The sequence below is a fragment of the Podarcis gaigeae genome, assembly GCF_964106915.1.
Source record: "Podarcis gaigeae genome assembly, chromosome: 3".
In the NCBI taxonomy this organism is placed as follows: domain Eukaryota; kingdom Metazoa; phylum Chordata; class Lepidosauria; order Squamata; family Lacertidae; genus Podarcis; species Podarcis gaigeae.
In genome coordinates, this window is record NC_139680.1 from 65131796 (window position 1) to 65147620 (window position 15825).

The 15825-nt window shown below is 39.4% G+C and overlaps 3 protein-coding genes across 4 annotated transcripts in view; 2 read left to right on the forward strand and 1 right to left on the reverse strand.

The window, feature by feature from the left end:
• The window catches only part of GINM1 (glycosylated integral membrane protein 1), a 785919-nt gene that overhangs the window by 530780 nt on the left and 239314 nt on the right, over nt 1–15825 (forward strand). The gene's annotated exons all lie outside the window — the stretch shown is intronic.
• UST (uronyl 2-sulfotransferase) overlaps nt 1–15825 on the forward strand; it is a 119939-nt gene that overhangs the window by 26819 nt on the left and 77295 nt on the right. Inside the window, exon 2 of the mRNA XM_083731849.1 lies at nt 13098–13141. Coding sequence (XP_083587975.1) covers nt 13098–13141 — 44 coding nt within the window. The remainder of the gene's footprint in view (nt 1–13097; nt 13142–15825) is intronic.
• The window catches only part of LOC310841273 (uncharacterized protein), a 155201-nt gene that overhangs the window by 10418 nt on the left and 128958 nt on the right, over nt 1–15825 (reverse strand). The window lies entirely within an intron of this gene.

Genomic DNA, 15825 nt, shown 5'->3' on the forward strand with positions numbered 1-15825 from the left:
TAATCTGGCCCCAGACTTATTGTCCTGAGTGATGCTGCCTTGCAGAAGTTAAAGAATGGGCAGCTGTAATGGACAGCTACAACTGGCCCAGACCTTGCCCCAGCATGCTTGTTCCTAGTTCACCTTCTTCAGCCACCTGCCACATCTTCTGTTTGCTACAGACTCCCTGACTGATCCTAGTATATGAAACAACCATGTTTGTAGTGACTGAAGTGGTTCATACACTGGCTTGCTCATTGGCAGTTCAGTTGGGAAAGAGCTGTTTAGTGAATCCACTTTAAGAGCTGTTTAATATTTAATTTTTTCAGTTGCATATATTAATACTCAATTTTTGGGAAACATGGACAAACTTAGAAGTATTGAGTAATGTGTGACATGATGCCAATGTGGTACTGCACATTCTAAGATACCCAGTATGTGCTTAGTAAATTCATGCAGAATACATTTGATTGGGCCATAAAATGCAGACAACAGAGTGCTTTGTAAGTGGGCAAAACAGATCTGGAAGGTACAAGCTGAATAAGATTGCACAACAACAGACTGCTGGTTGTTTAATTTAAAACGTACCATAGTTTCCACTGAATTCTAGGAAGAAAGGATTTCCTGGATTACAGAAGACCCAAGGGTTTGGGGAAGCGCTTCTGTTGGCCAAAGGTAGCTTGTGGACCTTATGGACTACCTCTATTTTGGGCTGCTTTTGTTGCTCTAGTTGACCTACGTTATTTCAGTAACTGGAATATAATCTAATTATAAGGCATACATGCAACTGTTGAACGACAGGTGCTTCTCTCTCCCTGCACCAACATCGATTGCATTAAAAAAAATTTTGGGGGAACTTAGGCAGCTGTTGAAAGTTCTCATTATGGTAGATTACTTTGGTAGTCTGCATTTCTTCTTCTACTACTACCAGAATATTCTATACCAGCAGTTTCAGCAACTAAATTCCATAGATTAGAACAACAGCTACTACTAATAATTATAGTAATTAATAAATTGTTATAATAAATGTGGACCCAACAGTGGATTTTCTTTTGAAAATCCAAATAAATTCAGAATAGTCTAATTTTAGCTGAAGACCACTGATGTTTTTGTCAATATGAGTCCAACAATTATGTGGAGTGGCAAGGAGATTATGAGAGTGGTTCTCTTCTTTCTTTAGATAATCCTTGTATAAATAATGGTCATCCAAAAAAAGTATGCCTGTGCCAAACAGGAAATTAAAAATATAAAATCCTGACTTTAGCAAGGAATGTCTTTTGTGTTTCAAGTACAGGGATTTCTTTAAAATATTGGTTTGGGTTTTTTTTCCATGTTTGCTCATGGTCTGCCTTCTTTGTTTTACTCTGGTATTACTCAGACAGACTTAAGGTGCTTTGCTGGGAAAGAGGAACTTTGTCCATATCAAAATCCCAAAAGTATTTACATGGTTGTGTAAATATGTCATCTCCCATCACTATTTCTTCCCCTGTTGTTCCCACTCTAGTGGATATGTGCAAAGAGGAGCAACCAAGGAAACAAGGCAGGTAGGAATTAACAGGTGTATATGGAGCAGGTGATGCTATTGGTATAGCAGAATCACAGAATCTGTTCCTTATTTAGTAAGATGTTGAAAGAGAAGTGAGATGAAGCTCCTTGTATCACTTCATGTTTCAATCTTTATTTTAGCATTAAGATTTTTATTCAAGTTTTTTCATGATGCAATAACATATAGAAAACTAATGTAAATAAAAAACCAAAAGCTACAGAAAGAGTCCTTTCTTAAAGGTAGATCTTAACTCTTACCACCCACGGAAAGTAGGGTTGCCATATTTTGAATAGCAAAAAAGAGGACACATTTGCCAACTTCTACTTTTAACTATGAAAAAGAAGATGTGTCCTGGGAAAAGATGACATATGGCAACTCCAGCTCTCACCTAGGATCTTTTCTCCTCTTTGCCTCTCATTCTGGGAGACCAACATTTCCTGTTTCAATCTCTTCATTTGCTGTAGGGTTAGTCCACACTTACGAGAGGTTTTCTGCTTGTCCCCTGCTGTCTGAGCAGTTTTTCATTTATTCCACCTCTTTCCACAGGAAAACCCACTGCTTACTGCTGAATTGGAACATATATCAGTCTGCAGAAAAACTGAATTGCATTTATTCTGATTCAGTGGTAAATGGTGGGTTTTCTTGGGGGAAAGTGGCGGGACAAGTAAAAGTGTGGATGAGCACTTAAAGGTAAAGGGACCCCTGACCATTAGGTCCAGTCGTGACCGACTCTGGGATTGCGGTGCTCATCTCACTTTATTGGCCGAGGGAGCCGGCGTACAACTTCCGGGTCATGTGGCCAACATGACTAAGCCGCTTCTGGCGAACCAGAGCAGCGCACGGAAATGCCGTTTACCTTTGCGCTGGAGTTGTACCTATTTATCTACTTGCACTTTGACATGCTTTCAAATTGCTAGGTAGGCAGGAGCAGGGACCGAGCAATGGGAGCTCACTCCGTCGCGGGGATTCGAACCGCCGACCTTCTGATCGGCAAGTCCTAGGCTCTGTGGTTTAACCCACAGCGCCACCCGTGTCTTGGATGAGCACTTAGGTTGTAGTTAATTTCTGTGTATAGACAGCTCAGAAGTTAGAGTTGTTATTGTAGGCCACTGAGCCTTCTAAGCAAGTTAGCTAATGTCTTCACTGTAAGTGTGCACGATGGTCACAAGAAGCTTCGCTTGCGCTTCGCTTGCTATGTGGAGATGGCCTACTTAATACTGATGTTTGCATACTTGAAGAGGTTTCTTACAAAGGGTATGATCAGTGGCAGAGTTTGAGTACTGTCTCTGTGTTAAAGGTTTACTGAAGGATTCTGGCATAGCAATGACATATTTCTGTGGTTCTTCAAACTAAACAAAAACAGGAAAGAGAGGCAGAAAGAAATAGAGAGCCTGTCTAAGTAATTATTGTTTGCATTGTGAAATGTTAAGGCTGGCTTGAGCATTTCCAAATCCCCAAAATAAAGCAAGCAGCTAAACTTGACTGGATCCAAGTGCATCTGTCTGTCTAATCTCTTGATGAAATTTTACTCACCGATCTGTCAGCAACATAAAAGAAACAGGTTCCCATATAAGAAACTATCAAATTCTTCCAAGGCTTACACCATACTGCCATTTAAAGGAGAACTTGAATGAAAATCATTTATAATTTGTTTACAACAGTGGCAAAAGAAAGGCAGGATTTAAATGCAGTGAAATAAATATATTTTTTTCAGTAATATCTTCGGTGTCTGCAGATCAAAGCAAATATCTGTCATCCTACATTAACCTTAATTACCCTGAAGTACCATTATCAAAACTAATGCAACTGGCAAGGATGTGCAAACAAGCCCTGAATAAAGCAAGGACTCCCGAAATTATCTACTTCCAAATTTCCTGTTGGTAATGCAGATAAATCTCTTCATCCTAAGCATAACAAAAAACATTCCAGTTTTAAATATTTAGAAATATATCTTCATAATAATACACATTATAAAACAAAACAAAAGTGTTCACTAGATTTATCAAGAAATACTTCAGTGAAGTTCTAGTCGGTAGCTGGGTACCTACTGAGAAGTGCTCACTGTGGATTTTGGAACGCAGATGTGCATGTTCCAGGATCTGCAGCTAGTTCTATTAATGTTTATCCCAATCCAGATGCCACTATGCAGTCTGCGTACCACACACCAACTGTGTGGCAATTGTGCATGCATGGTGCATTCAGAGTTGACTGATGCATGGCAATTACGTCATTTTACTCGAAATATTCTGGTCTTTGCAGAAGATTCAGCCTTGATAGTGTGGATTGTTTTTCTGGACTGCCTGCAACACCCTCTCGCCCCGGGGTGAATTGTAGTCACAGCAGGTAAAAAGCCCTCCAGGTGATTCTGTGAAGCAGCCTATATAAAGATTTTAAGACAGGGATGGCTAACCTTTTTTGGCTTCAGAACCACATTAAAAGGTTGACTAATGCTCTTAGGGCCCCATGCAACACACACACACACAGAGAGAGAGAGAGAAAGAGAAAGAGAAAACTAAATATTCTGTTAGTTTGGGGAATCGGGCATTTTGGCCTGTTCTGGATGGAACACCATTCTCCCTGAAGTCTGAAGGTTCTTCTGGACCTATTTGTTACTACAGGCCTAGGTGGCTTCAGTGGCAAGGAACATCTTTTTCCAGATACATCTGGTTTGCTAGCCAAGACCATTCCTGGACAAAGATAACTGGGCTACATTATTCATACTTTAGTACCCTCTCATCCAGATTACTGTAATAAATTCTATTTTGTGTTATCTATAAAGATGGTCTGGAAACGGCATCTAGTGTAGAATACTGCTGTTATAGTACTGGTTGGCATTTTCCTATGATATCACAAAACATTTGTCCTGCAGGATCTGCACATTACTACATTACTGGACCCAATTCAAGGTGATGTTGCCAACGTACAAATCTCCAAATGATTTGGGACCTAGTCCCATTTGTGGTGGTGTAAAGGGGAGTGAATGGTTTGTCTTTTATGAAAATGGATAAATGTTGGGATTTCACCCTCTGTACTCCTTTCTCACATGAAATGGACAGAACAGGTTATGGACTAAGCACCTGTAGACTTATATTAAACACTATATCATTGAGTCATTTTGGTCCCTGGCATCATAGGTGCATGTTTCTTCAGTTTATTCAATAGTTTCAGAAGGAGTAGAGGCAAGTCCCAAAAAGTAAAATAGATCCATCATATTAATGGGTAGGTGAAACAATATACAGTGGTACCTCGGGCTAAGTACTTAATTCATTCCGGAGGTCCGTTCTTAACCTGAAACTGTTCTTAACCTGAAGCACCACTTTAGCTAATGGGGCCTCCTGCTGCCGCTGCGCTGCCAGAGCACAATTTCTGTTCTCACCCTGAAGCAAAGTTCTTAACCCGAGGTATTATTTTTGGGTTAGTGGAGTCTGTAACCTGAAGCGTATGTAACCTGAAGCGTATGTAACCCGAGGTAACCCTGTATGGTCATACCATTTTATAGCAGAGGTCCACCTGGAACAAAGATTTGTCGAAGACTGACACAAATAGTTTGATTTCTTCCTACAGTGGTGTTGGTGTGCATTTGATCCCAACTATTGACAGAGGGTTAAAAAGTTAGCAGACCTTTATCAGATGGTAATGCTATGTAGACTACTCATTAGGGTGCCTTCTCTTAACTCAAAAGGCAGTTATCTAGGAGCTGTTTAAGGTGGAGGACAAGAGAGCCACTGTGTGCTTAGCATACGTGGCAAGGGAATGGGGCCAGAGCACAGTAGCACAGGCGAATAAAAGCAGCTTCTTTAGCAAAGCTCATCATTGGTTCAGTACTGACTAGGGCTGCCATACGTCCCGGACATAGCCAGCATATGGCAGTTGGAAACAGTCTCTGGCGGAAATGTATGGGAAAGTCAAGTACGCATGGCAACCCAAAGTAGCAAATCGCTTAAAAACTTCATTTTTGGGGTGAGTTTTGTTGTTGTTTGTTGTTGTTTTGGGGGGGGGGAGCTCAACAACTTTGGCAAAACATTTGTGTCCGGATTTTCACATTTTGAAATATGGCAACCCTAATACTGACTTCAAAGTAGCAGTACATTAGAGTGAAAACAAAACATGTGTTTGAGGATTACTTGCTTTCAACTTGCATTCATATATTTATCTTCTTCCCATGCATAGCTAAAAAGCATTCTGGTTTTAAATAGTCATAACAATGCTGGTAATTATTATAGATAAGACTAGCCCGGATATTTTTTGTAATTACCATGAAATGGAATGCGTTTTTTCTCCAACTGGATATATTTGTCTTGACTCACTAACTTGACTGACTATATCCAGATGATACTATCTGGCCTTCATTTGTCATCTTCATGATGCTGCTTTATTGCCAAATTAGAGAGACATGCAGTTTTTCTTATCTTCTCCCACTCTCTAGCTGTTTTATTAAAGCTCTTACTTTGGTGGTCTGGATAACATGCAGGAAAATAGAGGAAAGTTTTAACAGTACGGTCCTATGCATATTTATTCAGAAGTAGGTCTTTGCTGTGTTCAGTGAGGTTTACTCCCTCATAAGTATTTGTTTGGATTGCATCCTTCATCTGGATCCAGTATAATGAAGATACAGAAGTAGCAAGTAATTTTTAAACACAAGCCTTCCAAGATTATTTGTTAAATTTTGTATTTGCACACAATTTTAAAAATGTGCATAGCGCTGTCAAATTAAAATGCCAGGGTACAGTCCCGAGAGCAGGTCCTCCAAATGTTATTGGACTAGAACTCACAAAACTTCCTGACCAAAAGGGGACCTCATAGTAGTGTGTGACCATTTTAAAAAACAAAAGAGCAAGTATTAAAAAGTAGCAAGCAAATGCAATCGCAGAAAGCAGGAGAAGAATCAGCAACAGATTCAGTCAGTTGGTCTGTCTAGTTCTATACTAGCAAAACTTGCTTTTATGGTCACCTGTACTGTGCTAGCCTTTGTATTTGGTTGAAGGATAAGGAACAAGGACCAGTGAGGTAGATGAAGTTGTATGTTAGCAAGTACTCTGGGAAGTGCACTTGACACCTTGGGGGGGGCAGTATAGGATAAAGCAGTGCAGGTATTGATTACAAGGAGATTGGCTGGGCTGTCCTTGCCAGGCAAGATCCTGTCAAGGAGGCTTAAAATATGTAATCAGAGGAGGTGGGAGATACATGACTTGGCCACTCATATGCTATGGAAGCTGAAGGAACTGTATACTTTTAAGGAGGTAATGGTTTGGTAGGGCCTTCCTTTGTGGGGAAAAAGTCGATACCTCATTTCATTTGGAGAGGGTAATGGATGAAACCGCAGCTTATCAGTGGACACATTTCAAAGGGAGAGGAAGGCTAGCAAGCCATTTTATACTCTGTTTTGGTTTGTTATGCCTACTTAAAACTTGGCATGGTTAGTTTAAAAACATCTTTATATTTAAAGTACTTGAGCAGAGTGCCTGTTCTTCTCATCAAAATACATTACTTTATGGGAGGATACATCCAGATGACAAACTGTTAGAGTAATTTGTTCTTTTTAAGAGCAATCTAAATTATTTAACTCTCTCTTCTACTCTTGATTTTTCCAATGGTTTTCTAGTCTTGACCATTTCAAAATACAGAAAAAGGAAACTCATACAAGCATGAATAACTTACGTATGTGCCTCTCACACAGAACTCAAACTGAACAGAGAACTTGTGATGCAAAAAAAGTCTGTTCAGTGGATGATGAGTATAATCCTAATTGATGAAGATAAAGTTTTGATGCCTGTTAGCAAATTTCCCATAAGTACATTACAAAGCTAATTGACTTTGTAGCAGAACATACTGAAATTAAAAGCCTGCCTCAGGAACATGGAAACTACCAAACCAGCAATAAAGAATGAAAAGTAATAGATATATAAGCAGCCCATAACAATTAAAAGCAATAGAGACTTTCCTTCTAGTAAGCATTAATTAATTCCTAGTTTAAAATCATATGGGACGCGGGTGGCGCTGTGGTCTAAACCGCAGAACTTAGGGCTTGCTGATCAGAAGGTCGGTGGTTTGAATCCCTGCGACGGGGTGAGCTCCCGTTGCTCGGTCCCAGCTCCTGTCAACCTAGCAGTTTGAAATAACGTCAAAGTACAAGTAGATAAATAGGTACTGCTCTGGTGGGAAGGTAAACGGCATTTCTGTTCGCTGCTTTGGTTTCTCCAGAAGTGGCTTAGTCATGCTAGCCACATGACCCGGAAAAACTGTCTCCTGACAAACATCGGCTCCCTCGGCCAGTAAAGCAAGATGAGCGCCGCAACCTCAGAGTCGTTTGTGACTGGACTTAACTGTCAGGGGGTACCTTTACCTTTTAAAATCATACACCAACCTGCTTGATGTTTCTCAGTTAGGATGAGTGTAGAAGTAGAGACTGTGCATATATTTTTCTGTTGGCAAAATGTAGAGAGGTATAGGTTGAGTCTGGAGCTCTGCAATTGCCATGCCGCTGTCCTCTGCACTTTTCACCTCTTTTAAAAAGGACTGGATTATGCAAACTGCAGTATGTGAGATGAGTGCAAAACCTGCACACAAGGGTTGTGCCATACGGAATACAAGGCCAAGAGCTTTGCTATATTGCACCAAGGGTTCATCTAGACTTGCAGCAAGATGGTTAACAAGATGGTTCTGAAAAGCCTATGAGAAAGGCGTGATGGGAAAGGCATGAAGCTGTACCCTATAGTGCTGTGAACACACCCACAATGCAGAAGCAAGTATCCAGAGCCATGCTGCCATTAAATATGGAGCATCGATTTAGCCATAATGGCTAATACGTTTATCAATAACAATCCTGCATGTTTTTTCCTTTAGGACCTTGTGGCAGTGAATTATGGGAAATAATTGTATATTGTGTTAATATGTGAGTGCTCTTCACTGTTTCACTTCCAGCACTAAGTCCAGCTAGAGTCTCAGAACAGAATATGAAGACTGGCTTCTGGGATGCATTCTGTCCAGGAGCTTCGCCGCACAGGGGCTTTGGTGGCTGAGTGATGGCATTGGAAGGATCACAGCATAGCATAGGTTAGAATAGTGGCTTCTCATCAGAAGTCATGCACACTGCCTGGTTATATGCTCATGATAGTTGAGCAGTTATATTCCAAATAAGTGGAGATTCCTGTTAATAGTTAAGTTATGAATATTGGGGGGAAACAATCTCCAGAACAGAAAAGTGATTTCTCAGGGGAAGATGTCTGAATCCCAAGTAACAAATTACGGCTCACAACTGTGCTTTTGTTAACATTAGAAATTGGTTGCCTAGAAAGGCCTTGTCTTGTCTAAAATATCGGGTGTGTCGATTTTGGTAAAGCTGCTTGCTAGCCAGGTTTGTAAAGATGCTGAGCAGTCACATTTTTATTGAGTTAATTGAGCATTGGCATAGGCAGATGGATCTAGCATATTCCATCTGTGTGTAAGACTTTTTAAAAAAGTTTTGTCCTAAAAAGATTGTCAGCAGTAGGAAATCTAGAGCTGAATTCAAGTGTATTTCAAAGCACTTATTAAACAAACACTTATTAAACAAAAAGTAGCTTTCGGGTGTCTTTTGAAAAAAAGTTTATTTAATCCCTCTGCCCTTCCTGTGTGATTTCCAAGAGTCAATACCAGAGGTCCAAAAAAAAAAAAAAGAATTTTTTGACTCACTGCCGTGTGTGTGTGTGTAGGATTTATGTAGTGAATTGGGGAATGATACTGAGAAAAAACTATACTGTGTTGTCCACAGTTACATGGGGTTTGGGTTTCTCTCTCTCCTTACCATGTAATGATGCTTACTGGGACCTTAACAAAATTTATATACCACTGCTTGATTGTAGCAGTTTATAATAAATATTAAAATTATCAACAAAAAGTTAAAAATAAGCATTTAAAAACAATTGAAAGAAAAAGAAATTAAAGCATATCACTGCCTATGTGTCTGGATAGCCTTGCCTAAACAAAAATGTTTAAGCAGTTGTAGCCTTGAGATTATACACACCCACCCACACACACACACACACACATGTATGTATGTATGTATGTATGTACGTATGTACACGTGTGTGAATTAAGTGGTGGTGGTGGTGTTTTACCACATATTTTCTACATAGTGGTGGTTGCCAGCAACATATCCTGTGAGTGTCAATGTGGCTGTGGCCCAGCAGATAATTTAGAATAGAAGCTATGCTTTCAGATTAACAGGATTAGGTTGTATAACCCTGACCTAGCAGCAACTTGTACATAAGAGCTGTACTGTGTCTCTGTGAGCAAATATTTTACCTTGTTTACATTCTTAAAAATGGATATTCTGAAAAATCCAAGGGAATAAAAGTAAGCAGCTTTCATTTCTCCTTACCCATTTCTGCCCACTGGAAAACGTGTGCACAAACTGAAATGCAAAACTGCTGTGAGAAGGCTGTATATAACTATAGTGAAGAAAAACTGAGGAAGGCAAGAAATACTTTTCTATAATGAGATGCTGAAGCTTAGCATCTACTTAGAAGCTCACCTCCCTATTGTTTAGGGTGGGATGCTTTTATCTCCACTGCATTTCTATAAGAGGACGCTTTCAATTTTAAAAATAGAAATACATCAAGGCACCAAAGAGCAGCAACTAAAATAAGTAGTAGAACTCTTTCTTATTTTTTTTAAAAATGAATATCCTATAAACATACTAAAAGTACAGATCCAGTATCACTGGGTTTGCTCTGGACCTGCTCTTCTGTGGACAGAAGGGCTCATTCCATTTGCAAAAGTGATTCCAATCCAGCTGAGGTTCTCACTGGAAATGGGGGTGGGGGTGGTCTGCTGATTCCCCCCTTTCTCCTGCAGCCTCACCGCTTGTCCACCCGCAATGTCTGTGTGCCTCCCTGGCCTCTTATGGGAGGGGGAAGTGATGCAGACCTGCTTTCCATGAAATGTATGAAGGGAGATTATATGTACTCATACACTTGAATTATAGGTTTGCTGATTGATGGGCTAGGTAGCATCCCTGGAGGCTGGATTCAGTTCAGGGGCAAATATTTTAACTCACTCAATATATTACACTATTTTTCTGCACATAGTATGTCTGCTGTTTACCTCATATATTTAAACTATAAGCAGGAGACAGTCCTTCATATAATGAAAGCTAACAGTAAACCTATATTATGACGCTATGCTGTTCTTCCTATGGCTACATGAAACACCACTGAAAGGCACATATACTTATTTCATACTATTGAAAAAATCTCAGTATCCTAAAATGTAGCTATGTTGGTGCCAGATCTAAAAAACTATTTTCTTTATACGTGTAGACCAAAAGATCACTTGTTTTAACACAGAGTAAGGAATACTTGCCATGAAACTAAGAGAATGCTAGGATCCTTCTTTTTATATCAATAGCTGCATTCTGCTGGCTGTCTTAATTATAGAGAGGGTTGCTTCTTCATACAGACTTCTCATTGTTAAGGAAAACTGGTATGTGCTAACAGCTGGATCATGGGGAAACTTAGGCTTTTGCTAATGTTGGAAAGAGGTGCTGTTAACATAAATTTAGCTCCACCGTCAGAACACGGGGAAGAGAGAAGACACATAATATTCAGAGGCACACAATAAACCTATATTCCTTACTATGAACAATTTCTATATGTTACAAGTAAATGTAACTAATATAACAGAAATTATCACAATTTTTATGAATTTATCTTCACCTCTGTCTGAAAGTGGATGAAGTAAGCAGTCTGATACTTGTCTCAAAATGAATTGGGCCCATCAAATGTTCAGAAAAAGTGCTTGAGTAGCCTGATTGACACAGGCCCTCTGCCACTTACTTGACTCTTCCTTAAGATGGGAAGACTCACAATGGAAGGGGGGGGGGCGGTAGCAGGCAGCTGAGAGCTCCTAAGAATTATGTTGGAGCATCTTCTGCTACCTGAAGATTGATTGTGGTTTTGAACTACAAAAACTGTGATCCCCTGTGGCAAAAGAGAAAGGGGGTGAAAAACAAAGTCTAAAAATAACATAAGGAGGAATTGAACGTTGCACTATGTAGAGATTGTTCTGCCAGAGTAAGCATTTCAGCTTGCCAGATGGAATGATCCTACCTCTCCCCCCCCCACTTCCCAAAGATTTGTTTGTTTGTTTTTTACAGGGAGTCCCATTGCACAAGCAGAAGTAGTTGTGCTGTCTTCCACTGATGGGACTCATTAGTTGAATACCATCTATAAAGATTTTTATTGTACAAATACAGCTCAGGAAGGTATGGCCTTCCTATTGTTAGAAAATATATATATATATATATATATATATATATATATATATATATATATATATATGAATTATTTAAATACATTAATTGGCTTATCACAGTGTAAAATGGCTCTGTTCCATCTTTTTCTTTTAAAATACTGTGATTTTGCCAGACTTCTAACATTAATATTTTAAAATGTCTCTACACATCCAGAATATACAATAGCTGTTGTAAATGTCATGTAGTTTACCTATTTTTGCAAAGTTCATGTATGCATTGTATGTGTTTTACAAGAGTTCTTGTTTACTTCAAATAGCATTACTCTGGATTCAGCCTTGAAACCTTGGATTACAAGGTTATTTTTTTGGAATAGAGAAAAAGAATTCACCAGCTTAAATAACAAATACAGAACGAATTAGTCACACAAGGCCAAGTGCTTACTATAAAATTGGAATAGAATGAAAGAGCTATTCCTTTCATGTCAATAATAATAGCTGATGCATTTTAAGCTTTGAAAAGAAGCCATGGTCTAGGGAAAAATTGTTCAAACCAATTCAGTTTAAAGTTCATTTAGAAATTATCAAGGTAACGTAAAAGCCATTAAAATCTCATCTTGTATAAGATATATGTTATATTTTGTATGTGATTCCAGTGCATGGCATGCTTCTTGACCACAAAATACTTGCCACTACTAATTTATTTTTCAAGTGTTATAAAAAGTTTGAAAACAAAATATGTGCTTCAGAAAGTAGAATACCAACATCTCTTGGCAGATCATTAATGTCTCCCAGGAGGTTCCATGCACATGAGCATTCACTCTATATCAGTCTCTTACTGAGACAATCTATGTACGGAACTATTAACTCTGTTTAAGGCTAAGATCTTTTTCTGTACTCAGGTACCACCTCCAATGGTGGCACTCATCATTTAGTGGTGTGCGTAGGGCTTGTCTGTGGCATATGTTAGTCGATTAGTTTTTCATGTGTTTCATTCATTTTTGTAAATGAATTCCATTGTTGTAAATTCCCGTTTCTAGTTTTAATTTGCTGTATTTCACCTTGTTGAGTCTCTTCAAGACTTTTTTCTTTTGTATAATGCAGATGACAAATGAAATGATAATAGAAATTGCATTTGTCAGGTGTCTTATTTTTATTATCATTATTTGAGAAGTGCAGAGGTTCTTCAGACCTCTTACTTATCAGTTACAGAAATCCCTTTGCAAAGAAGGATTGTGTTTCTTTTAATTTTATATAAAGCAGGGATTATCCGATGTACTTTACCTGCTTAATTTCTGACCCATTAAAAATTATTTTACATTTCCCTTTTCTTTCTTTGTAGGAAATTCCACTTACTTGGATGACCATGGGCCACCCCCTCGTAAGGTGAGCTACTTCTTATTTTCAGTTCAGCCAAAATTTTGTTGTAAGATGCTATATTTGCACCAGGTTGGTTGGGTGTGCATTGGGCAGAAGGACAACTCTATCCCAGCCCTGCCAGCCTCTATTCGTGCAGTGGCAAGGAGATCCCCATTACAGCTGCCATTCACACAAGCCGATGGATGTGCCACAAATGGGAATCCAAGCGGCAGCAACATGTGGAAAGCCCCAAAACAAGGCATTCCAGGGGAAAGGCTTAGCTTACCCAAGATCTTCCAGATTCCAACCTAGCCCAGTGATTTGCCTCTCCCGCATTTCCCTGTCTTTTGTTTCAGCCAGCATGAGCAGCAGGGCTTGCATCTTTTGTGGTGGTCCTGCTGCTCCAGGAAGCCCACCACAGCCTGTCATGGGTTTAGATTACAGGATTATTTACATATGGAATAAATATCTCTGTGGAAAGTATGGTGATGCAAGCTCTTTCCCTTCTGAAAGGGAAGACACAAAAGGCAACAGTAAAACTTGGTTGATTTTCAGCTTCAACCTGGGATGGTTGTGAGCTTTTGAACAAGTTCCCTTAGTTCAGACTCCCCCTCCCACCGACTCCTTCCAGTCTGATCTTGGCCCTATTATTCCCTTCACTTCTGCCATCACTTTCCAAACTTACCTTATTCATGATAAGAGACACTGTAGGAAAAGACCTCTAAGAAGTGGACAGATTGTGCCTAATGCTAGGGTGTTCTTCCTTTGCCCCTGGGAAGCTCAAATGATTGTGAACAGGAATTTGAGGTGGATCTATACCAGATTGAGCAGATTTGGCATACATATCAATAGTTTAGCCTAAAACAGTAAGGTTAATCCTGTATCTTCAAAAGAATGGTCAGTAGGTGTGTTTGAAAATACTTGCTGCTCAAACTGTACCTTTTTTTTTTAACAACTAAATAGAATGTATATACCCAGGGCTTTATCCCAGTATTATTTATGTCTCTGAACATTGTTACTTCTGATTAATTTATAAACATTAAAGGGTTGATGTGTAAATTAAATACAGTGGTACCTCGGTTTAATTCGTTCTGGAAGTCCGTTCTTAAACCAAAACCGTTCTTAAACCAAGGCGCATTTTCCCTAATGATGCCTCCCGATGCCAATGCCCTTCCACCATTCGGATTCCGTTGTTAGACTGAGGTAAAGTTCACAAATGGGGACACTACTTCCGGTTTTGCAGAGTTTGTAAACTGAATCGTTCATAAACAGGGCTGTTCTTAAACTGAGGTACCACTGTACTGCTTTACAAAAAAAAAAATTATATATGCCTGCTTATTCTGAAAGTAATTCCCTAATTGGGGCCACAGAAAGATTCGGAGGTGGACCAATTTCTTAAAACCAACGGATTACAGAAAATACCTCAGGAAATGAGAACAACCCTGAATAGTAATATCACACAGCAAGAAATTGAAAGTGCCATTCAGAACCTCCAATTAGGCAAATCTCCAGGCCCCGACGGACTTACCTCCAAATACTATAAGGTTTTGAAAGACTATTTGATACAACCTTTGTTGGAGGTTTGTAACCAGATTATGGAGGGGAGGAAGGCACCGGAAACGTGGAAAGAAGCCTTCATCACATTGATACCTAAACTAGAAACTGAAAAGACTCAGCTGAAGAACTACCGCCCCATCTCACTCCTAAATGTGGATTACAAAATTTTTGCAGACATTTTGGCAAGTAGGTTTAAAAAAGTGCTTAATGAAGTGATCCATAAAGACCAGGCTGGCTTTCTCCCTGGTAGGCATTTGTTTGGCAACACAAGAAACATTATCAACATTTTGGAACTTTTACAAACAAAACTAAACACTAGAGCGGTGTTAATTTTTATTGATGCGGAGAAAGCCTTTGACAATATTTCCTGGATGTTTATGAAGAAAAACTTGGAAGGGATGGGAGTGGGGCGGGGGTTTGAAAATGGAATAGAAGCAATATATTCAGAACAAAAAGCGAAATTGATAGTAAACAATGTGGTGACAGAGGAGTTTAAAATTGAAAAAGGGACACGGCAGGGGTGCCCCCTATCCCCCCTATTGTTTATTTCAGTTCTGGAGGTGCTATTGAACATGATTAGAAAGGACCGGTTGGTACAGGGAATTGAGGTCGGAGTGAAACAATATAAATTGAAAGCATTTGCAGATGACCTGGTATTAACATTGCAGGAGCCTGTCTCTAGTACTAAAAGAGTGTTAGAATTAATTTCGGACTTTGGTCGGGTGGCGGGATTTAAGCTGAACAAGCAAAAAACTAAGGTTATAGCAAAAAATTTGACAAGTACAGAAACAGATGAGTTTGTGAAAGAAACAGAATTAAATGTGGTTAAAAAAGTAAAATACCTAGGGGTGTATCTGACCTCCAAAAATTTGAATCTGTTTAAGGACAACTACGAGAACATGGTCAAGATTGAAACTTTCCTTGTTGGGCCGAATAGCAGCTATAAAGATGAATGTATTGCCAAAAATGCTATTTTTGTTTCAGACCCTACAGGTCGTGGACAAGGTGGAATGCAGAGGGATATTTCTAAGTTTGTTTGGCAGGGCAAAAAGCCCCGAATAAAGTTTAAGATACTAACTGATACGAAAGAAAGAGGGGGATTTGCCCTGCCAGACTTGAGGTTATATTACGAAGCTGCAGCCTTCTGCTGGCTG